The sequence below is a fragment of the Melanotaenia boesemani genome, chromosome 3 (assembly GCF_017639745.1).
Source record: "Melanotaenia boesemani isolate fMelBoe1 chromosome 3, fMelBoe1.pri, whole genome shotgun sequence".
Taxonomy (NCBI): Eukaryota; Metazoa; Chordata; class Actinopteri; order Atheriniformes; family Melanotaeniidae; genus Melanotaenia; species Melanotaenia boesemani.
The window spans coordinates 3,832,401-3,859,990 of record NC_055684.1 but is presented as its reverse complement, the minus strand read 5'-3'; the positions used below and the strand labels follow the sequence as shown (position 1 = coordinate 3,859,990).

The window sequence follows — 27,590 nt, the reverse complement described above, 5'->3', positions numbered from 1 at the left end:
TTTTTCAGCTTACCAGCCTTTTTCAGGGAGTGAAACAAACTCAATCCAAGGGAAGCCTTCTGGAAATTTAAATCACAGACCACAAAACATCTAGGCTCTAATGAGGAGTAAGGCTTTAATGTGTTTTTTAAAAACAGTTATCGTATTTATTTGGTTTTGTGTCAGGTTCTTTTCATTTACATTTTTTTTTATTAGAATTGTTTTGTTTTTTTCCTTATGTGGGCCAAACAATGGAATTCCTATTGTATCTGTATTTATGCATCAACTGTTTAAGTTTCCTTTAGGAAAAGTACCATTCATGGAAAATTCCTTTTACTCAGGTAATTTCTATTTATAGAATTTCTCTCCTTTACCTAAATTAAAGGAGAATATTTTGGAGAATTGTAATATAATGAAGTTAATATGATCATTTTCACTAGTGGCAAAGCTAAGGAATCTAATGGATTGGACCAATGTTTCCTTTGGTTTCAACCCCCCGATTTGGAGCATGCAGTCGTACCCCTCATTTCCACCGGGCGCGTGTGTATCACATTACAGCTGTGCCGTTTTAGTAAATGGTTTGGTTCCCTCCGGGCGTGCCGCAGCACGTGTCAGAAGCATCCCAGAAGCGCCTTGTCGCGGCTCTCCGCTAAACCTTACCTAACTTACCTAAACTGAGTCTATTTTTGACGGAGCACACACCCAGAACGTGTCAAAGTCAGCAGTTCACATAGATACGTCAGACACAGGAGCAGTGTAAAAACTTCTGGTAATTTTCAAAATAAAAGCCCCTGTGCAGATTTGAACTGCTGAACCTTGTAAACATTACGTGTTTAACTGGTCAGAGGGTCTCAATGCTTTTCATCATGGACGACGAGATGTTTATCCTGGAAGTGGAGAATCATAAGATTCTCCGACTCGCCTGTGATTTAGTGATCTCACAGATCCAGCTAGGCGGACTGCACTTACGGGTGCGCCACACCTGATATGTTGGCAACAGCTGGCAAAATCCAACTCTAGAAGAGCTGCCATCTCCCGCAACTGTGGGGTGGGGTATATCATGATCTCTGCAGGGGGGTTGGCAGAGGACAAGATCAGCATGTACCTAGAAGTCAACCATCAATGAACTCTGAGTCATAAGGTCCACAGCTCTTGCAGCCTTCAGCTCACCAGGCTATTATGACACAATATTACAACTTCTTCCACCTAAACCACAGAAGTCACACTCATTAATTTATCTGTACCTATGGTTTGGAAATGCTCTGTTAAACTCTCCAAAGCTAAATTGGAATCAGATTTGAAATGTTTTTCACATTTTCATGTAAAACCTGGGAGTAGAACATCCAGATACAGAAGCTATTAAAATTATGATCCCGCTGGAGCCTGCTATCGCTCCCCTTGTAATGAAATGATAAGGTAAACATGCAAAAGAAAAAGCAAACCCTTCCTGGGAAAGATGCATGCATATCAGGTGTGTCATGAAAGGCGACTTGTCTTGGCATCTCACCAGCAAGGCAATCTTTGAGTGACAGAAGGATTAACAGTTCCCATGGCAACAACATCTTCATTTTCCAAGGTCAAAGATTCTCCGTCTTCCCATCCAGTTGCCAGAGAGTGGAGAATTCTTCCAGGGCAAATGCTCCTTTGTTTTCACTGGGAAAAGACAAAGAGGGTACATGAGTACCGTGGACATGAGGAGATCCAGTCTGCATCAAGCCTCCTGGAAAAAAAAAAAAAAAAAGGCTTGGGCTTGTGGAAAATCGGTGAGCCATTAATAATTCATTCAAATGAATAAGCAGAGCTTAAAGTCCATGCTGTAGGATGAGCCAGCAGCTGATACCGAGGGAGCTGATATTTAGTGTATACGAACATATTGCAGCTACACTGTCTCCATGGAGCAAGTGAGGAGAAAAAGAAGGAACAGCAACAGATGAGCAGAGCTTCCTGCCAGCGGTAGCATTACGCTTCCTCAAACTGATGGCTGAATGTATTTTTGGAAAATACATAGTATGTTATGAACACAGCATTTGTCAAAAGAAATATCATTGAATGAAGACAAACTATTTAACCTGCGGTCAAGAAAACCAAATACACGTCTTGGTTAAATCATGGTTTTAGAAACTAAATGATACTTTGCCAAACGTGTTAGGTTATGTATAAAGATGATACAAAAATAGCTTTGGTTTTGGATTGTATTTTAACATGCATGCTTGGACGTAACATTGGCACATGTTCTTAAAACCTTGTAAACTCATTATTGTCATTTTTAGTGATCTCCATTTGAACAAGTCAGTTTCCAAGTTCCAAGTACAAAAAAATATTCTGGAATGCCTCAAAAAGTTAGAGAAAGCTCACCAGCCATGATTTTAAATCCAATACGGCGGCTCTGCATATAAAAGGTAATGATAGCTGTAATAGTTGTAAGCTAAAAACTAATTGGAAGCATGTCTGTTAGTTTGTGATGTTTTAAATAAGTTGCATGTTGTCCAACATCTATCAGACAAAATATCAGTTGTTTGTATGTGCAAAAAAAAAGCATAATATGTTGCTTAATATGAGTTTACACTGCCAACAGCTAGCTTAGAAGCATTTCAGCTTATTTAGCTTTTAAAACGCTTGAAACTACTTTTCAACTTTGCTTTTACTGCTTTTGAAAAACGGGAGGCCTATTTCTGGACACAGTGAAGCATTTTCAGCTTATTGGTCTAATAGTTTATTTCAGGATATAGACTTTAACTTAGCAGGTGACAGCTAGCATGACTTCCAGTCTGAGAAAACTTCTGGTTTCCTCTGATGAAAAAATGTCTAAGCATGGTTTGTTTGAAACATCACAACTAAATTTTAATAGTGTGTCAAGTTTAGCTATTTTTAAATGCCTTCAAAAACAGAAATTTTCATAGATAAATTTTGTCATGTGCTACATAATGTGGGCTACAAATGGAGACCTATCTTTGCTTCAAGTGTTGTCAAAATGGCCCAATAAAACGTTTGTACAGTATAAGCAGTCTCCACAAGGTCTACAATAATCATTCAGTAGTTTCACTGACCACTTTGAAACAGAAGAACACTCAAAAATAACAAAAAGAAAACCATGAAAACAATTTATTCGCCGGGCAGTGACACATTTTGTTAAGGCCAACAGCATTAGCAATGCCACTGCAAAAATGATATTACCTTCAATATACGAAGAAAACTTCTGGTATCTGGTATATTAATGATGGTTTACGCTTCTGTACCTAATGCAAGTAAGGCTAGTTAGTTTTGGAGCATGCATAAAAGAAAACTTCTAATTGGAATGGAGCCAGCATTATTACACCTGTGCTTCTCTTACTTTAAGGCAGCTCTCTATGCAGGATTGTGATTGTCTTTGCAGCCTTAATTCTGGTGAATTTTTTCTACATGATTTCAGATATATGAAATTATTATTATTTTTTTTTAACATCAGACAGTTAATAATGTCCAGGGAGGAAAGTGGAAATCATCCTGAGTCTTTGCACATTTGCATCATGACCACAGTACGTGTCGAGATCAGATGCAGCTCTGACTCTAAAATGGAGTGCGGTCATTGATGCAAATTGCTGCAGTGGGGCATTGAGGGTTTTAAAGTATGGTATTTGCTTCTGTGAGCTTTGTGTCATGTCTGCTGATGCAGCTGTGACTGCTGACTGTGTTGATAAGGAGACAAATCAACCAACTAGACCATAACAAGCATGTTATTTTTCAGAAGGATGGAATGCACCCGGCCTATCCCTATACAAAAAAAACTCTTAGAGCATGTTTGAATCCTTTGTGCTTAATATTCTGTAAAAGAAAAAGAGAAATTGATTTTCAAACCTAAAGAATTACTGGCAAGAAGAAATGTTTCAAGTTGAATGTTCATTGGTTAACACCCTGTTGATTATTGTTGTAGCTTTACATTGTTATTCTGTTATGCTATTCTTCTACATCTTCTTCTTTGTCCTGTTCTGTCTTTAATCTGGGTTACACAGATGCATGTAACAAAACTAAATAAATCATGAATAAAGAGAGAGGAAAACAGGCATTACTGGTGCAGGGAGGACGTAGTAGATTTACTCTGCTGTAAATTATTTATTCTTACGGAGCTCAATACAGATCATCCACGCTTCATCTTGTCATTCATCGCTATTGATTCGGTTTCTACTTTTTTAACCTTCTGACTTTTTGTTTGTCATTCTGCCCAGACTTGTCACAAGTCTCAGTCGATTATAGGACTGACCCATGATAGAATATTTGCTAGATGTCTTTCCTCATGAGACTGCCTGAGTTGATATTTTCCTCTTCCAGACAAAACCAAAGCGGGAACTTTATCCATGTAAGAACAGGTGATATATTCTTTTAGCTTATGTGGGTGCTGTGAGAAATAATCCATTCTTTCAGTAACATTTGTGTCATGTGTTTCTAAACCTACTTTGGAGTCTAAAGTAATTATATGTTGATTAAGGTGCTGGATGAAGAGTCTAAAGAAACGACCGAACTGTACATATGGTAATTACACTGAGATAAAGGTTTTTATTTTTGGACTCTAAGAAATTCTAAATCAAAGTGAAGTGTTTTCCAGACATGGTTTTCTGTAATGAATGTTGTTATTGGCCAACATCAATGTGTTTTAACATGAGAAGAAGAAAACTTTGACTCCAATATAAAAACTGAAAATACTGTTGCATGTTAATGATGTTTTGGTGCTTTTCACTTAAAGAAGCTCATACGTAAAGATTTTAGACCGTCTTTCTCACCCTATTGGGACACTGTCCGATTTTCATAACGGGAAAACTACCTGTAATTATGTGCAGCCTTTAGTGGTCCTGAGAGGAACTGCAAACAAGGTTTCAAAATGGCATCCTTTATGATGTCATTATAATGCAGGGTTTAATGTCTAACCCTACTCAATTGATGCTATTACCCAAGCGAGACAATAGTTGGAGGGTCATGGAGGCACATTCTGAGAAAGCAACACAAAAAGAGGCAGCGCAGTAGATGGTGGTGGTCTGTGTGGCCAGAACCATCTACTGGTTTCTCCTCCTTCTCTTTGTTGCTGGTCATAGGTCAGCTTTACTGAACAACACTGTCCCACAGTTTCCAGTGATACTGCTTCGTTTGCCATGTCAGGTTACGCACCTGCAAGTAAAAGATGCAGAGGACGAGTAGAAGGCTCTGTCTGTATGTGCACTTAGCATCAAGCATGAACGAGCCCTAACGCTGCTGAGGAGATCCCGTGATCCCGCGCCGAGTAGCTACACTGTACTTTTTCTCCCTCCTCTTTATTCTTTGTGTATGAATAGTTTGGTGCTTCTCGTTTTCAGAATTATGAGGCTCGTTTATCCCTCTTTCCAATCGTCTCCACCTCCAACAGGTCGAGGCAGATGTCTGCCCTTCCGGGGTCTGGTTCTGGTTCTGCTGGAGGTTTTTCTTCCTAATAAAATGGACTTTTTTTTTTTGTTTTTTCTCCACTGTTACCTGCAACTCTGTGCATGCCCAGGATGAGGAAGTGAACCACAGAGATTCTTTGCAATCTGTTGGTTTTCTTTGCATGGCAACTATTTTGTATTATAACTTTGTGGATTTATTTTAAATAGGTTATAAGTGGACTATTAATTGGATTGAACTGGACTGTATCTGTAAAAGTGTCTTGCGATGACCTTGTCATAAATTGGTGCTATACAAATAAAGTGTAATTGTACTGAACTGAATTGAGGCTCCTGACTAAAACTGTTCCAGGTCAACAAACACTCTCACTTTAAAGAAAACAATCAATGCCCAAATACATTAGTCAAATCACTCACATATTTTTATTTCTTACAGTTTAAATGATGAAATCTGCTACTGGCAAGCTCTATGTACCCGTCTCTGTCTCATGCACACCTTTTGATCCACCCACACTGGATCAGAATAATGTCTGTTGGGCTATACTTTTGCATATTAGACTTAGTGACTTTCAGACTTCTTCAAACCCTTTTAGCAACTTTTTCTTGTTTTTGAAAACACGCCGACTAAAGGAGTCAACCTTTTGAAAAACCTTAATTATGTTTCTTTCTGTGTGAGATGGTGCTTTTCTTCTTCATCTCATTTCAGTAAGTGCAGGGGAGCAACATAGGTGAAAGGGAGAGTGACGGAGATGAAGGCATTCTTCAGATGAATGAAAATTTTAGCATATGCTCACAGCTACAAGGAGAACACCTGGAGAGGTTTTTAATTTTGAGTATCTTTTGCTGATGACACCGCTGTGGTGGGGCTTACCTCCGAGGGGTGGAGCGGCTCTGTGTCTGGTGTGGGGACAACATCCTGGTCCTAAACACCACCAAGACCAAGGAACTGGTAGTGGATTACAGGAGGAAGAAAATGGACATTCAGCCTCTGTACATTGGCGGGGACTGTGTGGAGAGGGTGGCTGCCTTCAAGTTTCTGGGCGTTACCATCCAGCAGGACCTGAGCTGGAGCGCTAACACCACTGCTCTGGTGAAGAAGGCCCAGCAGAGAATGTACTTTCTCTGACTCTTAAAGAAGAACAACCTGGGTGAGAAACTGCTGGTGTCCTTCTACCGCTGCTCCATTGAGAGCGTTTTAACATACTGTGTCTGTGCCTGGTTTTCCAGCTGCACAGCGGCGGACAGGAAAGCGCTCCAGAGGGTGACCACCACAGCACAGAAGATCATTGGCCGCCCTCTCCCATCTCTGGAAGAACTATACAGTTCCCGCTGCCTTAATAAAGCAGAAAACATTTTATGGGACTCATCCCACCCTGAATACTCTCACTTTGCACTGCTGCCTTCAGGCAGAAGATACAGGACAATTAAAGAAAGGACAAATAGACTAAAGAACAGTTTTTATCCAAGAGCCATTGTAGTTTTAAATGCTGCCATAATTTGAGTGCTTTTTTAATGCAACATTCAACTTTTCTGTGTAATATTGGGGAGCCATGAATGAATTAGTTGGATGTATGGATGTGTGTGTATGTGTGTGTGTGTGTGTGTGTGTTTAACTTTGCACTTCTATCTCAGTGATTTATTTACTTGTTTTTATTTGATTTTATTTATTTATTTACACATGCACCGAGTAGGACTGCACTCAATTTCGTTGTATAATGTACAATGACAATAAAGTTATTCTATTCTATCTATTCTATTTTATGTACATGCTGTCTTTTTGCATATTATTTTCGCTTTTGTTACTGTTTGTAAAAATGTCTCAAAAACTGAAATGAACAAAATTAAAATATTTTGTGTGGTTTGAAAGGACTTGGTCCAACTTTTTTACACTTTTGATGTTCATAATTTTAAGGGATAAAGCTTTGGCACCTGTTTATTTAAAAAAATATGTGTAAAATAAACTGGTGATCTTCTCTTTTTTTTGTGGTTACTGCACTTTTGTAGCAGTTTCTTTAGTAAGTATGGACAAAATTCCTAATTTATCAATATATGGCATATAAGGGTTGTATTGATGTTTAGCAAATAAAAATGCTCCAAAAATGTGAAAAATGTTCTGGCAGACTTGTTCATTAGTAGGTTTTAATGGTTTAAATGAATTAATATGATCATTCAAAGGGCCTGTGACATAATGTACGCCTAAAGATAGAGATGAATACTTAGCACATAAGTTAGATATTTATTGAATATTGCTACCCAGCCTAGGAATATATCAGTATGAAAATTGGAATGACCTAATCAGTCATTTTCTAACCCTAGTGAATTTGTTAGACCACAAACTCATTAATGCTGTTGCTTGAACCCAACCAGCAAGTGACAAGAGGGTCTTAATAAAGTGTTGTGTTATGGACTGAATGAAACCCAGGAATGGAAAAACAAAAACATGTGTTGTGGTGTTGCATTGGAGAATTTAGAAGCAGAGCAGGATGGTCGCAAACACAAAATGAAATTCGACCAGATGGAGATGTAAATATTAGTGGACGAGGCAAATAAAAATATTGCTGGGCTCCAGCGATGAAATCTAAACGTCACCAGAATAACTTCGACATGAAAGAGTATTTGCTAAATGGTAAATGCATTTGGTAAAAGCACCAGAACACCAGAGGAGGTAAAGGGGAGGTGACAAGATGTAAGACAAAGTTTCAAAACAAGTCGCTTATATTAAACCTCAGCAAATCAGACGGTTGGGGGCTGCACAGGAGATGCCTCTGACCAATATTTACCAACTGGTGCAGCTCACTTACTGTGAGGAGCAGATGACTGGACTACTGGCTGTGATGCACTAGAGTTGATTGCAAAGCAAGGTATGTGACAAAACAAAAGGTTTTACTGCAGCAGTGCCAAGATCCAAAAACAACAAACGGCCTGCCACTCTCGCTACAACAACCGTTGCCGTTCCTGTAGCGGTAGCTGCCGTTTCTTCAGTGGTCTCAGTGGTTTGCCACTGTGGTCGCAAACTTTTCACATTAGTGCCAACTCCTCATTCGTATGCAAATTTCATACCAACCATCCATGTTTACAACAAAAAATGTGTAGGTTTGCACAGATTAATCTGTGCTGTCAAGTGTGGAAATAGAGGACGTATATGAAACCATGCAGGCTATAAGAAATCCGTCTGATCTTTTGCGCTGGTTTGCAATGTGCTTTGGAAACATGTGATAGTAATTTAGGCTAATGGTAACAATAAATGTGTCACTGCAAAAGTTATGTTTAATTAGATGTAGTGAAGTTAGTTAGTGTTTCAATGGATGGATGGATGAGTTGACCAGACATAGGCTTGCCATTCTTTCTTATACCGATCTACAACGGGAATTGCAGGTTCACTTCCAGCCTTTTATAATCGGCCGGTCATTCTTTTCTTGACATAACTTTCCAGATGTGTTCCAGTTTGGTATTAAACAATCAATGCAATAAACATGATGTAAGCTTAAGATCAAGCCTCTTCATTGTCATACTACTTTCTGCTACCTTCAAATGCCAGGAGAGGGCACATTCTTTTAGGGCAGGCTAAAACCCAGAAAGTTTGTTCTTAAGGATTAAAGATTAAGTCCTTTGTGTATTTGGGGCATCATTTAGCTGTTTTGTGTCATTAAAACATGAGGAGAAGTAAATTTCGACTACTGTACTGCCTCATGTGGCACCTTTTATTACGCAGGAGGTCGCGCTGTGTGCACTAATGGAGGCACATTGCAGCGCGCACTCGGCAGCCCATCAGCGTGGAGCTGTGGGTAGAGTGGTTGTCTTGTAACCTGAGGGTTGTCGGTTCGATCCTCAGCTCGTTGAGCTCATGTTGAGGGGTCCCTGAGCAATGGGTCAGCCATCAGTGTGTATACGTGATGTATATTGTGAAGCGCTTTGGTAAAACACTTTGTATAAATACAGACCTTTTCCCAAAAGCAGAACTCATTCATAGATACCAGTCAAAGACCTATCAGTTGTCAATATGAGGAAATCAATTATGAATGAGTGATGAGTGGATTGTGAGGATATGGGAGTGATTAAAGTCCATTGCAGAGGTTGACTAACAAGCCCCTGAAGCTTCAAGTAATTAGCAGACTTGCTCTGCCAGATGATTGATGTTAATTTGTGTTCAGAGTAGGCAGCTATCCACTCCCTCTTTAAGTTGATCTACTTCATTTTGCACACCTCCAAATAAACACACACACACACACACACACAAACACGCACACATCTCCTACTAATAGATGCTGGTAGCATTCAGCCATACAGGTATTTATGCATTGTATGGAAATGCACAGGTCAGGATCCCAAAAGGTATTTAAGTGAAGGAATGGGCACTGTTCACCTGCCAGGCAGCATAACTCTGTTTTAATGATGTATTGGCCCTTTTCATCTTTGGGGAACATGTTACTTGGTCACCATCCAGAAATTTAAAGAAGCTGCTCGTGATCCCCATGATGAATTTACATAGCCTAGTAAAAATACAACGGTAATAATTCTTGCGCTCCTGGATGGTTGGTCACAGGTGTTGAAAATACCAAATGGGATGAGGCCAAGCTAATGGTGCCTGGAAGGGAAACTATCTGTCAGGGATAATCCCTACTACAGTAACACCCAGGCAAAGATAATATGCTTCCCTCTGCTTTTCTCCCTGGCTTGTGATGTAAGGATAGTGGCAGAGAAATGATTAAATGAGGAGTTGATATTGATGCAGATAAATATAAGTATTCAAAGTGAAGTGTTACCTATTTTGTGAAGATTATCTTCTCACTCTGGAGCAAACAAATCTAGCTCAGAATAAAAGGGGCATGGAGGGTGTCCTGGGACTATGCTGAGCCATGTTCTGCTTCATTACACTCTGAGCAATTGGTTAAACACGTGACTAAAGAAATTAATTTCAGCAGCCTTGTGTGAAGTAATTAAGACTTTTCGCCTTTTCTTTCTTTTCTTTCTTGATGGGGATGGATTCTAAGAGAAACGTAAATTCCAGCATTGCACTAGAAAAACATAATCTTGATCACTCCTGTGATTACTCCATCAGCTAATATTGATTTTAAACTATTTTCACAGCTTTGTTTCTCTATAGAAAATGTCACATAATAAATATCCTCATATCTTCTTCTGATATCAGATTATAATCTATGCAAACCTTTAGGCCCATGGGACCACAAGCAGCTCAGGTGATAAACTGCCACCTACTGTGCAACAGTATATCAAAGACTAGAAAAGAAAAAAGACGACTGAAAGCTGATATTCTGTCAGTTCAGTGCAGACTCAGCAAACAGTATGTGAAGTGTGTTTTTGAAAAGACTAAATGTGGGGTCTATACTGATAAAAGAAGACACAAAGAACTTAAACTTTTGTTATCCAGCTCTGCATATTCACAAAACAGAGAAATAAACTTCAAATTTCAGAATAGTTTATAGCTATAATTCAAACATAAGAAATTAGTTAAAAATTTATGCTTGATATTTTATCCTCACTGGTTACTTCCACCTGTTCACCTGCTTTTCAACGCACATAGTAAACCAGCCAATCACGTGGCATGACCTCCATTAAAATGGAGCATGTAGACACGGTCAAGACAACTTTTGGAAGTTCAAACTGAGCATCAGAATGAGGAAGAAAGAGGATTTAAAGACCCACTCTAGTGAAAATCATGTTTTTTATGTTGTTCACATGTCCATGTGGCATCTATCGGATGCTAGAGGACATATCTTGTGAAGATTTTGATCAAAATGGCTTTTGTGAGTATTTCTGCTTTTAAATCATTGTAAACCAGTGGCAGGCAGAAAGAGGCGAGCTCCGACAGACCCACACTTACATGTGACACTGTTTCATGCAGTTTGTTTGATTATTAATTACAGTGTGTGTTGAATCTTATTTTATCCCTGTAAGCTTAAAACACTGGACTGTACTTTTGAAACTTAAAAAAGGGGTCATTTAGTTTAAAGTCTAAATGTGAATTTATCAGCAACCTTAATCAATAATCCGTCAGGTATTAGGGAGAAGAATAAACGTGCATTTCCAGAGAAAAGGAGATGACTGTGTGCTACCACAGCTCTGGAGAAACAGCTTTGGTCGCAGTCATTTATAGCAGGTAATAAATCACGAAGGCCAACGTCAAGCATGTTTCCCACTGACTGAGTACTCACCGAGTAAGTGGAGTCTGCTCACTCTTGCTTTCCCAGTCAAGACACAATCACTCCCTTTGCCAGCTAAGAGAGAGAAAGAGACAATAGAAAGAAAGGATTGGAGATACAGAGATAGAATGAGGAAAAAAGAGAAAATACAGAGAGAGATTATAATAATAATCATTATCCAAAATAAATTTAAAGAGAATTTAGCAATGGTAAGAATGCATCCTGGAGGAAACCAGGTTTTAGGAAGGTGGTACGTGATTAACAAACGACAGCATCAAATGTAGGTTACAAATAATTAAAAATGAAGGAATAGTAAAGCAAGTGCGCCTGGGTAAATATTTTAACTTTATCAGCATACATTCCTAATTATATTTCATAAAAAATAATTTTACAGCTGGCTGTTAAAACAGTTTATACTTAAATACACTGCCTTAAATATGAGTTTGTTCATCTAGCAGTAAAATCAGAGGCTCATTGCTCCCTAGTTTAAAGAGAAAAGCTTGTGTGGGGAAAATGTTCTTGAGCAACAATTCTCCAGCTTTCTGAACGTCTTTCAAAGTTATTCTTTTGACATTGGCTGCTTTAATTCACTCATTTTCAGTCCAGTCCTTGTAGCCAGCCACTTTTATTAGAATTTGGCTTTTGTTCATTCATTAATTTCGTTTGTTAATCCACTCAGCACCTCACCATGAATAAATGAAGCTGAAAAAAAGCACCCACCTGTCAGCAAAGGGATCAACCAGTGATGTGTCTACACATTACAGACAATTCAGCAAAAACAAGTTTGTTTTGTTATTTTAAGTGACTGCTTCGAGCGGCCTGTTGTAAGGACATTATGTGTTCATGTTTTTTTTTTGTGCATTTATGAAAAATTCAAAGACAACAGATAATAAGACAGATAACACTATTTTTGTACCAACAAGGTGATTCCCAAAGACCTGACATGACCCTCAAATGTTGAAGAAGCTGGCAAAATGCAGGACAAAATAATCTAGCAAAGACCTTACACAGGACCTGAAAGATGCATCTGCACATTCTGTTGAGCTTTACTGTTTAATGAAGCTTCATCAAAAATGGTTTCCATGGGAACGCAGCTGTCCAAAAGCCATTCTTAAGAAAGGGAAACCGGGAGAAAAGGTTGAGGTATGTCACATGACTGAAGAACTGGACAGAAGATCAGTGGCTCCTTCATAGAGCCTAGACGTCAACATTATTAAAGCAGTGTGGGATCATCTGGAAAAAGAACGGAACAAAAGGCAGAAACATCCAAAGAAGAGGGTTCAGGCTGAGTCGAAGGATAAAGACATTAAAAGCAAATATTGACTTTCAAGTTTATTAGAATTATACAAACTCTGTTTTTGCATTCATACACCACATTTCCATCTAAGTTTGCACATTTTAATAAATTGCTGCTCTTTTTTTCATTTTTTCCTGTCAACATAGAAATAAATAAGAGCTGGGTAAAGACTTCTATACTTACACATAGAAACAACGACAGCCTTAAAAGTGCTGTGATCAATTATTCATGTCCTGGCTCAAATGAAAGGTCTGTGATTTAGAATTTATAATAATTTACAATTAATCACTATTGCATGTCTTGTCATTTTTAGAATAGAATATATTTAAACACAATTTAAACAGTGCTGAAAATACACATAAAAAGACAATGTGCCCTTCTTTTCAAGGTTTAACATGTAATGACTGCAAACTTATCCAAACTAAAACTAGATCACAATGTTCATACTATGTGATTCACAATATCAAGTAAATCACCATTTCTGTGGTGAACAGCAATGCTGAGGGTGGCTACTTCGAGGTTGTTACAGGTGAAGCTACATGGCATTTGTTGCAGGAAGCTGCAGAGACATTTCACTTGTTTCAAAGCAATAAGCTTCTCAGACATAGTGGCCAATTACGTGAATGTCAACAAGGAAGGAAGTGGAAGTGCTAGCCAACAGCAGCAGTGCTAACCAGCTGGAGAAAAGAACCAGAAGCTTCTGGAAATGCTGCATGACATTTAAACTCTACTGGACCTGATGAAACCGATGCTAGCCTTTCTGTGATATTATAGCTTCAACCAGCTAACAGCTTTGCTAAAATACTCATTGAGTTTTCTGAAAAAAACTAAACTTTACACAATTTTGTTGTTTGTTCCCTTTCTTCTGAGCCATGGAGACTTGGCAGACTTAGAAAAAGTCATTTAAAAGCTACTTTGAACTTAGAATAACTTGTTTATCTGTGCGATTTTTAGCCTTATGATGATGTCCAGCCATTTAGCACCAACGTGTAAAACTAGTTTTTATTGTGTCAACAATTCTGACCTATGTCAGGTGTAGCCACTTTTAAAAAATGACAGCAAATGTTAAGTCCTAATATGACTAAAAGCAGTGCCTCTGGCCATGTGAAAGACCACCCAGTTGATTAAGCTTGACAATACATTAGTCCCACTTTTTAAATAAAAGTGCACATCCAGGAGATGGCATTTAATAGGAATGAAATTCAGATACTACAATTACTTCCAGACAGACAACAAGTAATTATAATGATTTAAAAGTCTGCACTTGTAACACAGATGCTACTTCCTCAGCATAATTTGGTTTCCAGCGAGACAAACTAAAGCAGAGCTATCACAAAAAGCAGATTTTGCTGACGAATAACGCTCTGACCATGGCAAAGAATTGAAAAACAACTGATATTCATCAGTTTATTCAGTAAACATAAGAGATAAAGGTGCCTTTACCTTGAAAAAAGCATAAAATGTGCACAGATCTTTGGTGTTGCATACCCTATCTGAGCAAAACATTGCTTTGAAAAGCTTCAAATGGAGGCTCATTTGAAAGAGTGGAAACTTAAAGATCTGAAATACATTGAAATTCAGTGCAGAGCTTACTGGAAAATGACACACACTCGCCTCTCTTCTGAAATGCTTCATGCATTGTTCATGTTTGCATTTTAAAACAGAATTATTCTGGCAGATCAGGGCTTTGTTTAGGAAAACGTTGACTGGTTTCAAGGTGAATCCTTATACACATTCGGTTTACAAAGTTATCATTTTTATAGACAGAAGTTGCAGTGAATGTTTTTGCACTTTATAACATTCAAACTGTTTTATCACCTTTTTTTGGCAAATCAAATTATTGTCTTTATTTTCTCTGCATTCAGAAGTTGGGGAAACTCAAGCATTATTAATCAAAGAGACACCCATCTCGACTATTAACACTTTTTTTCAGCTAATTTTAACCAGCAGGTAGTTTTTTAATGAAAACCATCACCGCTTATTAATGGCTCCATTCTTTTCTGCACATTGATGGAGCTCACTAGATAAATACATCATGAAAAACAACATAATTCTCTAATTAAAGCTTAAAGGGAAATCATGTTTTTTCTATAATATCTGCTAATGCTCTTTACGTTTTTCTTTAAATATTTAATTTTGTTTCACTTTTAGAACTATCAAATGTTCACAGAATTTTCATTTTTTAAATTATTTTCTGATGTATGCGTAGCCTTTGTGCAGTTTTCTTTTTCATGCGCACTCTTGTTTATTTTTGTAGATGTTCCCCCACCAATGATGACAGCAACAGAATATTTCTGACTCAGTCAAGTAGACAATATTAATGAGTGTTAGATGAGTTAGATAAATAAAATAAAATGTTTTTTATTAGAGATAGGTAAGTTTGGTCCTAGAGGGCTCTAATCCTGCAAGTTTTAGAGGTTTTCCCGTTTCAACACATCTGATTAAAATGAATGAGTCCCAGAGTAGAAACTGATAAGCTGTTGGATCCATGTAATCTGAAACAGGTGTGTTAAAGCAGAGTAATTTAAAAAATCTGCAGGACTGTTGCTCTCTAGGACAAAATTTTCCTACCTAAGGATTAGATTAAATTACTTTGGTCTCACTTTTCATGCTATTCAGCAAAATCAACTTTGTATGTGGAGGATCTTGATTTTACCAAGTGGGTTACAATGTAATAAGAACAAGAATATGAATACGATGAATAAGAAAACCTTTATTAGTCCCTCAGTGGGGAGATTGCTTTGTTGCAACAGTATAGGTTCAGTAAGCAGAAGCATGCAGGTGATTTCAAACAAGAACACACATACTGTATAGACACAAATAATAAATAATAATATGTACAGTATATGGTCTGACAGGGTGAGCATGTAAAGTATATAAATATGTACATAAACATGTAAATAAATATGTAAAGACAGTTTTCATGTGTTCACTGTAAAGTCTGACAGCTGCATGGAGGAAAAACCTGCAGTATCTTTTCATCATACAGTGAGATGCATCTGTCTGTCACTGAAGCTGCTCTCCAGAGCAGATATGGCGTCCTGCAGGGGGTGGGACTCATGGTCCAGCATGGACATCAGTTTTTCCAGGACCTGTTTGTCACCTACCTCCTGCACTCCAGAGAACAGTCCAGGACAGAGCTGGACTTCCTGATGACTTTGTCCAGCTTCTTCCTCTCCCTGCCAACATGCAGGATGGCTGATGCCACCACAGAGTCATAGAAGGTCCTCAGGAGTGCCCCTTCACTCCGAAAGACCACAGTCTCTTCAGAAGATAGACCTGCTCTGACCCTTCCTGTACTGTGGTTCCATGTTGTGGGTCCAGTCCAGTTTATTGTTTAGATGAACACCCAGGTATTTACAGGTCAACTCTTTCAATGTCCATTCCCTGGATGTTCACCGGTGAGGGGACAGCAGACCAGCGCCTGCAAAAATCCACCACCTCCTTGGTTTTCCCTGCATTGATCAGGAGGTGGTTTTGTTAACACAAGTCCACGAATTTATGCGTCAGTCCTCTGTAGTCCATGTCGTTATCCTCAGTGATCAGTCCGACAATCGCAGAGTCCTCTGAGGACGTCTGCGGAATCACCTGTCCGTGTTGTGTCTGAAGTCTGCAGTGCACAGGGTGAAGAGAAACTGTCCCCTGGGAGACACCTACGCTGCAGGTCAGCAGGTCAGACACAGTCCTGGGCTCTCACAAACTGGGGCCGAGAAATCAAAAACCATGATTCTCACAGTGCTGCCAGGCTTGTCCAGGTGAGGTAGAGAATGGTGTAGCAGGAAGAGAACCACATCCTCCACTCCGATACCAGGCTGGAAGGCTAACTGCAGTGGATCCATGGAGGCAACCCCAATAGAGCTGAGGTGTCCCAGGATCAGTCTGTCCAGTGTCTTCATCAGATGGGATGTGAAAGCCACCAGTCTGTAGCAGCTTAATTCTCTGGCATGTGATAACTTTGTCACTGGTACCACACAGGAGGTGTTCCAGAGCTGTGGTACCACCTTCAGCTTGAGGCACAGGCTGAAGACATGCTCCATAATGCCACACAGTTAATCTGCACAGGACTTAAGAAGCCTGGAGCTGATGCCGTGTGGTCCAGCAGGTTCTTTCACCTTGATCCACCTCAGCTCACCTGGGCTGCTGTAAACAAGAGGAGGGGCCTCTGTACTGGGGGGTGGAACGATGGAAGTCTTGTCAAAACAAAATGTGAATATTGAATGGTGAATATATATGTGAACATAAGACTGACTCCCAACAGCTATAATTTTTATAGCATTTTAGTTTATGTCAACATGAGTGAGAGGAACAGTCAATCAAATATTTAGGCTTTTATACTGAAATTTTTCATCAGTAAAATGACAACCACATGAATTATAACACAGAAGAACTTTTAGACACACAATGACAGTGTTTTTATGATTCTCCAAGAATTCCCTAATCCCATACCCTAACCATCACAACTGACAAAGAAGCCTGCTGTTATTGCATCTCCCTACTGGCTCCCACTTAAATATAAAATAGATTATAAAATGCTTTTGTCAACATCCGAGTTTCTGAACTCATCGTTACTCGATATCCAGACGTCTTAGATCTTCTGAAAACCTGCTTTTAGCTGTTCAACCATTGAGGTTTGTTATTCATGGAGATTATAATAATGAAAACTGAGGAAAAGCCTTCCAGTACCAATGAAATGTGGCCTCTTTATTAACAGTTTAACAGGACATAGTTGCTTTATTGTCTCTTGTACTGTTTTTCAAATCAAAACAAATTGCAATACAAAGTGCTTTACATAAAAATATCCTATCTTAACCTATGAAGATCCCCAGAGCAAGAAGCAACAAGTCACATATATGTCATATACCAGCAGCACAGATGATTTGTATGATTTCCTATGAAAAACAGTGCAGGGATATTTGTACATATTCCAATCAAACTCTAAGCCAATCAATGTCTAAGTCACTGGAGGGGCTCAGTTGTGTTGTCTGCAGGAAATGTCTGGATCTGAAACGACAACAAAAAATGCAGAAAATGCAGAAAATGATGTTTTGTTTTGTACACTATGAACGCTTTGTTTTCTGATAAAATCATTTTTTGTTTTTTTTATTTTATTTTTTGTTTAACACCAGATAATTTTAAATGAAATCCACTGACTGTTGGATTGTTTCATTTGATTGTAATTTTATCTTCTTGTCACAATCTGTGGGTTTTGGTTTGGTTGAATATTCCTTTTCCCAAATGGTTTTAAGGTTTGAGATTATCTCTGCGTTCATTCCCTGTACTAGTCTTTTCCTTAGTTTCTCTTCCTGGTTGTCTCTGGATCACAGTTCTTGTTTTTATTTTGTAGTTCATCCCCCTTGTTTTACTTACTGTAAAACACACCAAAACACACACACACACACACACACACACACACACATACAAAATTAGCACACCTGGTTGGATTTTCTTCACCTGCTGCTTGTTAGATATCCTCAGTATCTCTACCCCTTGGTCTCAGTTACTCTTTGCCAGATTGTTTGCCATTTTCCTGAGCTGCCCATGTTCCTGTTGTCCAGCCTTGTTTGCTGAAGTTTTTGTCTGGATTAAACCTATGTTCCAGTCATCCACCTGCTTTCTGTGTCCCTGCCTGTGTTTGGGTCCTGCCTCCTCCACTCCTCATGACACCCATTATCGATTTACCACTAATAGTGGCAATAACGAGAATTTCACTAGGACACTGAATAATCAGCGAGGCGCTCGCATTGGATGGGATTCTGATTCAGATGTTCTCACTTGATTAAATTAACATGTTCAGTGGTTATCAGCCCATTCAAATGGGACAGTGGGCAGTTATAATTTGTACATCTCATTTGATTAGCAGCATTGATACAGGAAGACTCTTGATCCTCTCCGACTGGAATCCAGAATCCACATTTTTAGGAAACACTACATAAACTTTTAAAATTAAAACTATGATTTGGGTCAAAACAACAATGAAAAGGCTGCTTCTCATTCCCAATAGGCCTTTAACAAATTATATAAATTGAAAACAAAAGCTAAACAGTCTTCTGTACTGTGCAAAAGAATGTCTAAAGTCTTATTAGTTCATTACAGCTGTGGTTTCTATGGATGCTGCTACATGAATGGCATGTGCCATGTGTTCTATTTCAAAATAGCATCGGCCAGCATTATTAGGACTTAAATAGGCTTCATCTATGTTTTTACATATAACTAAATGACCTGAGCTGTCATGCAACTCATTTCTTATCCCGCCAACTGGGGGCGCTGTCAAATATGGATAGGCAAGGCAGTTTATTTGTATAGCACATTTCATGTACAGGACAATTCAAAGTGCTTTACATAAAACAAAGACATTACAGATATTTAGAATAGTAAAAGGCATCAACACATAATCACAATAAAATAATAAATTACAATAAAATGATTAAAAGCAAGATAAGTTAAAAAAGTTTCCGTGCAGATTTCATGTATAGGCGCATGAGAAAAGAAATGTTTTTAACCTGGATTTAAAAATGTCTACATTTGGTGAAAGTTTAATCTCCACTGGCAGTTTGTTCCATTTGTTTGCAGCATAACAGCTAAATGCTGCTTCTCCATGTTTAGTCTGGACTCTGGTTTGGACTAGTTGACCAGAGTCTTTGGATCTAAGAGCTCTGCTAGGTTTATATTCTCTGAACATATCACAGATGTATTCTGGGCCTAAACCATTCTGGGATTTGTAAACAAGCAGAAGGGTTTTAAAATCTATTCTGTGACTGACTGGAAGCCAGTGTAAAGATTTCAAAACTGGTGTGATGTGTTCAGATCTCTTAGTCCTGGTTAAAACTCTAGCAGCAGCGTTCTGGATGAGCTGCAGATGTTTAATGCTCTTTTTAGGAAGTCCTGTTAAAAGACCATTACAGTAATCCAGCCTACTGGAGATAAATGCATGGATGAGTTTCTCTTGGTCTTTCTGGGAGACTAGACTTTTAATTCTGTTGATGTTTCTGAGCTGGTAAAAAGCTTCTTAGTGAAGCTTTGATGTGGCTGCTGAAAGTCAGATCTGAGTCTATCAACACTCCCAGGTTACGAACTTGGTTGGTGATTTTAAGAGCCTGAGTCTCCAGGTGTTTACCAGTGCTGACCCTCTTCTCTTTCTACCAAACAGAATAATCTCACTTTTGTCTTCATTTAATTGTAGAAAATTCTCCTTCATCCAGGTGTTTATTTGCTCCAGACACTGACACATTAAGTCTATTGGACTGCAGTCATCTGGTGACAGAGACACATAAAGTTGTGTATCATCTGCATAACTTTGATAATTAATGCTATAGTTCTATAATATTTTACCCAAAGGGAGCATATACAAGTTGAACAGAAGAGGTCCAAGGACTGACCCCTGGGGGACTCCACAAGTCATGGCCACTCGCTCAGATTCATAGCTGCCGATCGTAACAAAATAACTCCGGCCTTCTAAATAGGACCTGAACCAGTTAAGGACCGCTCCAGAAAGTCCAACCCAGTTTTCCAGCCTGTGCAACAGGATTCTGTAATCTACAGTATCAAACGCAGCACTGAGATCCAACAGAACCAGGACTGATACTTGACCAGAATCAGTATTCAACCAAATGTCATTTAACACTTTGACCAGAGCTGTTTCAGTGGTGTGATGAGGTTGGAAGCCGGACTGAAATTTATCAAGATTTCCACTTTCGTTTAAAAAGTCATGAAGCTGGTGAAATACAACTTTCTCAATAATCTTGGAAATAAAAGAGAGGTTAGAGACAGGTCTATAGTTGTTCATTATAGAGGCGTCTAGGGTCCTTTTCTTTAGAAGTGGCTTAATAGCAGCTATCTTTAGTGACTTGGGAAAAATGCCTGATGCCAGCGAGATGTTAACTATTAGTAGGAGATCACTTTCTACTGAGGTAAAAACTGTTTTTAAAAAGTCGGATGGTATCATGTCCAGAGTGCATGTTGTTGATTTCAAATGCCAAACTGTTTCTTGTAGGACTTTTAAATTCACCATTTTAAATTGTGACATGACATCAGAATTATTTCTGGGTTTTAGACACAGACTAATTTTCCTGTTTGACTGCATAGAATTATTATTTTGTCTGATTGTCTGAATTTTTTGGCTAAAAAAGTTTGCAAATTGGTTGCATTTCTCAGTGGAAAGGAGCTCTGGGCTTATCTGTATAGGAGGATTAGTAAGTTTTTCAATCATTTTCGCCCATTTAACAGATTAACACCTGGATCAACAGTTGCATTCATCGCCCCTTTGCTCCTGATGGGTTGTGGTTAGCACCGAGGTTAGCACCGTGGTTAGCACTGCTGTGAATGTGATGTATAATGTAACGCTTTGGGTATCATTCCAGGTACAGAGAAGTACTATATAAATACAGATCATTTACCATTTAATATAGGTGTTCCGCGCTGTGGCTGCTGCCTCAGTCTGCCTGATCCTGTTTGTGCTTACTTGTTGTTGCTGTCTAGTTTTGGACTGGTTGTACTGGAAGTCATTTCGTTGTACCTGTGTCCTGCACTTGTATAATGACAAGTAAAGTATCTTGAATCTAAATTCAATGCAAAATGCTCCTATTGTATAAGAACTACAACTCCATACAGGAGTGCCATGCAGATGAAAACCAATAAACGCCATGATTGTAGTTTTTTCATTTTTGAGAACAGCTCTTAAAATGGGGGTATGAAAATATATTTTTCTTTTGGGAATCAAATACCTTATAAAGCTGAACTACTTATTACACTACTTCTAAATGATAGATGGTAAAAAAGGTAAATATGATGGTTTATTTAAGATAAATAATATTTTATTAAATAAAGTGAGTGTAGCCTGGTACATCTTCCGGTTTTACATTTGTAAAAAGGGTCATAAAATCAAAGGCTTACTAAATTTTCAATTACATTGTGCAGTGGCAGTGGTAATTATTCAGTAACTAAATGATCTGTGGTGAGAAAACATAAATATGTGGATTAAATTAAGATATTACAGCTTTCACATGACATCTCTGACTGACACCAAGAGAAGCCATTAAGAAGGGAAGAAAGTAAGATGGGGGAAAAATAAAAAAGCTTGTCCCAGAACAGCCTGAATATAGCATTATACCCATGAGTGGGTTCTGTCCATGTGATACATAAAGCAGCGTCATACATGTCACTGATTATGACTGTAAACTGACTTGTATAATGAATGTTATTATGGGGCAAGTGGTAACATCTGGTTAGGATGCCACCTGCATGTCTCCTTGGTGAGGTGTTCTGGGTTCATCCAACTGGAAGGAGGGTCTGCTAAAGATCCAGGAGTTGCTGGAGGGGATACTTTTCTCAGCCAGCCTGAGAATGCTTCAGGATCCTCTGGGACAAAATGGTACAAATGGCCAGATGAGCTAGAGGTGTCCAAATGAGCTGGAAGGAAGAAGTGGATAAGAAATGGGAAATTCTGCAATTTCCAGATAAGCAGAAGTAAATGGATGGATATTAATAGTGAATTGATGCACATGCACATGCAAAATTATGTTATTAGAGCGCAAAACTTTCACAGTTTACCAGAAACTTTGTCAAATGTATGCATATTATCTATAGTTTGCCATAGCTGTTAAAATTTATCTGAGTAATAAGCAGGAGGAACAAATGCACTGGCAGCACGGGAGCATGGATCTCTCCTGTTGCTGAAAATGTGAATTGGGATTACCTACAAATAGGTAATGAAAATACGTTGCATATACTGTATGCATACGATGCACACATACAAAAAAAACACACGCTTATACATATACATGAGATGTTCTCTACAAGCGCTGCCCTGATCCTCACTAGTCACACTGAGGAAACCAAAACACTGGGAATTTAAATCAGAGATGTTAAGCTGACAAAAGAATAAAAAACTAAATAAAACTGATAAACAATTAAAATAAAGGTAAAAATAAAATAAAATAATATAAAATAGGACACTAAGAAAAATAAATAGAAAAACATGGAATAAAAGACATGGGTTAAATACTAAAACAAGTTAATTAAAATTTGTGAAAATTAAAAATGTGTTTAAAAAATGTAATTACTAAATAAATAGGTAAAACACAATCTCAAAATAATAATAAAACCAAATTTAACATAACAAACTTGGAGAAAAATAAATGTAAGTAAAATTCTGATTATGAATACTGAAAAGACAGTTAATTAAAAACTTAAGTAAAGAGGAACATCTTTTCTTTTAAAGCTGTCAACACTCCCAGCTGCTCTCAGGTTGTCTGGAAGTCTGTTCCACAGGTGATGACCAGAAAAACTAAGAGGCCTCACAGTTCTTATTCTTTATTGAACTCATCTTAGAAGACTTATTTTGTTTTTTGGTTTTTCCGTTTGCTCATGTGTTTCCAATCTGTCTATATACCTCCAGTTTTCCTTTTATTTTATTATTATTTTGCAAAGATCAGATTTACTTACCAGGTCACTAGAAACTGAACTACTTCAACACTATTATTCAAAAGCATTCTGAATTTGCTGAACAAAATCTACAAGTATATTTGACATATATTAACCGAAGTACACTCAAAGTACTTTGAAGAGCCCGATGTGTAGTGTAACCCAGCCAACATGACATGAGTGAAGGTGGCAGGGTTTGAATCATCAAGGGAAGCCTCAGCATTTACAGTAGAGGAGGCTGATGAGGTGGTCAAAAATCTCCTTAACCGTAGGGGCAACATGTAAAGATTCTCCCCAGAGAAGCTCTGTACATGTTAAGACTGTCTTACCTTGCATGTCTCTTTAATAACACTACCTGCAGAGACCCCAGAGGTGGTCCCTACTTTCAGAAATTGAGACCATAAGGTGTGCTCCATTTATTGGGGTACCAGCTTCCCTGTGAACGTTTATTCTTGGATACTGTAATAGAGGCTCTGAACAGATATTGTCCAGAATCTGGACAGTCCTGAAATGGTGTTACATGCGTACAAAAAACTTTCCAAGTTGACCTTCATCTCCTCGTGCCATGAGTCGCTGCCTAGTGCCCACAGCAAGAGAGTCAAATTACGCCAGCAGTACAGATTATGAATGATTGGGAAGCCTTTTTTGCTTTCATCAAAGTGCCACAAATGAATATTTTATGGTTTTAAATAGAGATCAGGCCTTTTCATCCCCTTTTGATTCCAGCTGAAGTAATGTATTTTGGTGCAAAAGAATCTACATCTAATTTACAGCAAAGAAATAAATTCATCAACAAAGCTCACTACAGTAGATATGGATGAATAAGACTGGTCTTGCAATCTTTCACAAACATAATAAATAATAAAAAAATAATTGCTGATAATAAAAGACCAACTGTTATAGTTCAAGAGAATGAGGTAAGAAAATTGACCTACTGTAAATGCAGGACAGCAATAGAGATGAAGCCAAGTAATAATAAATGATCCAACTTAGGAAGGAAATAACTGATAATTCACAGTGAGAATAAAGAAACACACAAAATGAAGAGTGACACGAAAACAATCCAACAGTCAACTGCAAACCATGAGTAACCATTACACCCACATAAAACCATGTCTGTTATACAGAGCTACAGACAGTAGAACTCTTTATAAGATTCAGTAGTCTTACAATAGTTTACCAGAAATGATACATTTAGTATTACCCCTGACCTTTGCATTATCTCCATTCATCTCCCCCATGTGCCAGATTATACTTCCAGTTCGATATTAGATGTTTTGCAAATCTACGTTTCCCTATACTTTGAATTCTTTATTCTATTCTGCTATTCTACAGTCATTTACAGTTCTACAGTTTTCTTTGTTTTGGATTTATTTGAAGTAACATGGTGTGAAGATCTCAACTAAAAAGTTAATTAAGGTTTATTTGTCTTGCAGAGTCACAAAGTGCTTCATAGAAAGTCTAAGTCACTAAAACAGATCAAATTCAAAATCAAATGAGAGATTTAAAATAAAATACATAACATAGAAAAATGTAAAACCAGTCCCATAAAAGCCCAAGACTAACTAAAAGCTTGTTATAAAAATGTCTTTAGCTACTAGTGGCAGTTTTCCATAGTCTGGTGCTGCTGCTGCTTGGAAGGATCAGTCCCATCAAATCCTAAAGCCAGGAACCATTAAAAGATTATGATTGATAACAGTAGAGATCACCTCAAAATTCAAGTCCATATTTTTGTTTCCTGCACTATTATTTGTAGTTGTTCTGGTGTTAGTTGCATAGCCATGGGAAAGTCAATATATAAATGTTTCTTTTATTCAACTACATTTAAAGTTTTTATTCAAGCATTCAGAGGTTTTGGTCATTTGTTTTACTGCCTTAAAGGGAACAGAATAGACCACTGTGCATGAGGACTTGCAGATGCACTTAATGAAGATATATGTTTGCCATGCACCAGACGCTGTAGGCATCATCATCAAGGGAATCCCAGTCCTTACCAATGTTGGAAATCTTGCCAAAGCCTGCTGCTTACTCCTTGGGGTGACCTATGCACTTAACCTCCAATACCCATCGAAACTTGCAAAAACATTTTAAGCCTTTTAAAGACTTTTTGTTGGACTGGACACACTTCACCCAAGACCAAGCTCCAAGTTTGCTGCAAAGAAAAACAGGTTGCTATCATAGGCTGGCCCTGAAACAGCTGTTTTGCTGCCTGCTCAAAACTGTTCTGACTGTTTTGAAGCCAGATGACTGAAATTTCTTACAGTGTTTTATTGATTTTCCATTAGAAAGGTTTTATCTTGCTAGTGAATTACCTGTGTAAACTGCTCAGTGAAAATGTTTTACAAACACTAAACTGTTTTACACACACTAAAGCCTTATGTGGTTGTATTCGAACAAAGTTCTTCCTGGTTTCTCTCCTTAATTTGTTTTGTTTGTTTGTTTTTTGTTTCCATTGTTTTGGGCAGTGATGTCAGATGATACCGAGTTGACAGATTTATGTTATGTATGGCCAAATAGAATACATGTAAACATTTAGCACTTAGTTCAGGTATTAAGTGAAATTGCGGCGCTTAAACATGTTCTGGTGCACTAAATGCTGTTCTTAAAATTTCTATGAAGCTTGTTACCATTTTCATTTGGTAATTAAATAAAGGTTTGAATACTGAATTTCTATCAGCGCTAATACTTTTAGTTAATACTATCAAAATATAAAGAGATGGTCAAAATTAATATAATTGAGTACTCAAAATCGTATCAATTTGTTAAATGTTATTTTTTATTGAGTAACGTATATTCATAGTTGGTTTTACTAAATTTATTAGTAGTTTATGACAGACTCAGCTTAATATATCAGCACACAGAGAAGTGCATATTATTAAGTATTCCCAACTCAAAATATTAGTTCATTTACTAAACTTAAAAAAATTGCTTGGAAAATGTTGCCTTAATTTTTTAAATTAAGATCTAAGAAACAGTTTTAACAGTGCCAAAATAAGTCATAAAAGTATTTCCATAGCAGCAAAGGATCATAGCACAGTGAAAACTGAGAATCGGGAAAGTGTACATTATGTTCCTGCATCATTGATTCAGTAGTTGTTTTTATTTATTTATTTATACCTTTATTTAACCAGGAAGTCCCATTGAGATTCAGAATCTCTTTTACAAGAGCGACCTGGCCAAAGTATATTGCATATGAATTATAATATGGTGCAGAGATCATTGAAATCACTCAGTTCAGCTTCATGGTTTGGGGGAAACTGTTGAGGACTCTATCTGCTCTTGAAACTTTTTCCCAGAGGGCAGAGGGGAAAACAGTCCATGATGGGGTGGTGTGGGGTCCTTGAGGATGCTCTGAGAACTGGACATTCGGGATCAGAGGGAGTAATGTCCCAATAATCCTCTCTGCTATCCGCATCTCTCTGCACAGAGATTTCCAGTCCGAATCACTGGAGCTGCCTGACCAGACTGAAACGCAACTGGCCCACACACTTCTGTAGAAGGTAGTGAGGATGTGAGGGGGCAGGCAAGCTTTCCTCATCCAGACTCAGGAAGCACAAGTGAGGCTGAGTTCTTTTCAAAGAGCATTGATGTGCTGTGACCAGAAGAGAGTGTCTATGATCTTTACCCCCAGGAATTTTGTACATTTGAGCATCTCCACAGCTGAGTGGTTGAGGACTGGTATATGACTTTGCAGTGTCCTCAGGACGTCGACAATGTTTCTTTTGTCTTATCAACATTCAGGATTAGATTAAATTAGATTCTTTGTCATTCAGAGTTGTGCTTACCGACTCAATCATCTTAAACCTGTAATTTAACTTCACCCAAAATACCCCAAAAAACAACTGTTATAATTTTGTTTTCAATATTATTTTTTGGGGCCCACATAGACTTCTTATCTTATACCACTGATTTTCAACTGAAAAGTGGTTTAAATTCACTCATTATATATCCTAGAGAGATGAAAATTGGTAAGATTATTGTCCATGTCTAAAGGACTATTATTAGAGTACAACTACCCCAAAAAAAAGTTGGTTGGCTGCCCTTTTCCTCTGCCTCCTTCATGGCCTTTCCTGCGGTGGGCTGCCTCTGTCCTGTTCTCTGTGGTGGCTGCTGGTTGCCTGGGCCTTGGACCCTCTCGGTCTGCCTCTGATCCTTGGAGGTAGCGTGATTGCATTTGAATGATCACCGCTAATGCTTAGTACACACACCTACATACACACCCACACATATACTTGTTGTTGTCATGGTTTTTACGGTTTTTCTTCTCACAGGTGTCCCCATAGATGATCTGCTGTGTTCTCCTAGAAGCCTTTAGGATGTTAACTGTTTGTTTCCAGGTGTAGCAGCTGT

At 38.2% G+C, this 27,590-nt stretch overlaps 1 protein-coding gene across 1 annotated transcript in view; it reads right to left on the bottom strand.

Moving 5' to 3' along the window:
- LOC121637467 (contactin-4) overlaps positions 1–27,590 on the bottom strand; it is a 171,808-nt gene that overhangs the window by 65,854 nt on the left and 78,364 nt on the right. Inside the window, exons 2-3 of the mRNA XM_041981668.1 lie at positions 11,537–11,599; positions 1,487–1,632 (exon numbers count right to left, since the gene is read on the bottom strand). Coding sequence (XP_041837602.1) covers positions 1,487–1,547 — 61 coding nt within the window. The 5' untranslated portion in view covers positions 1,548–1,632; positions 11,537–11,599. The remainder of the gene's footprint in view (positions 1–1,486; positions 1,633–11,536; positions 11,600–27,590) is intronic.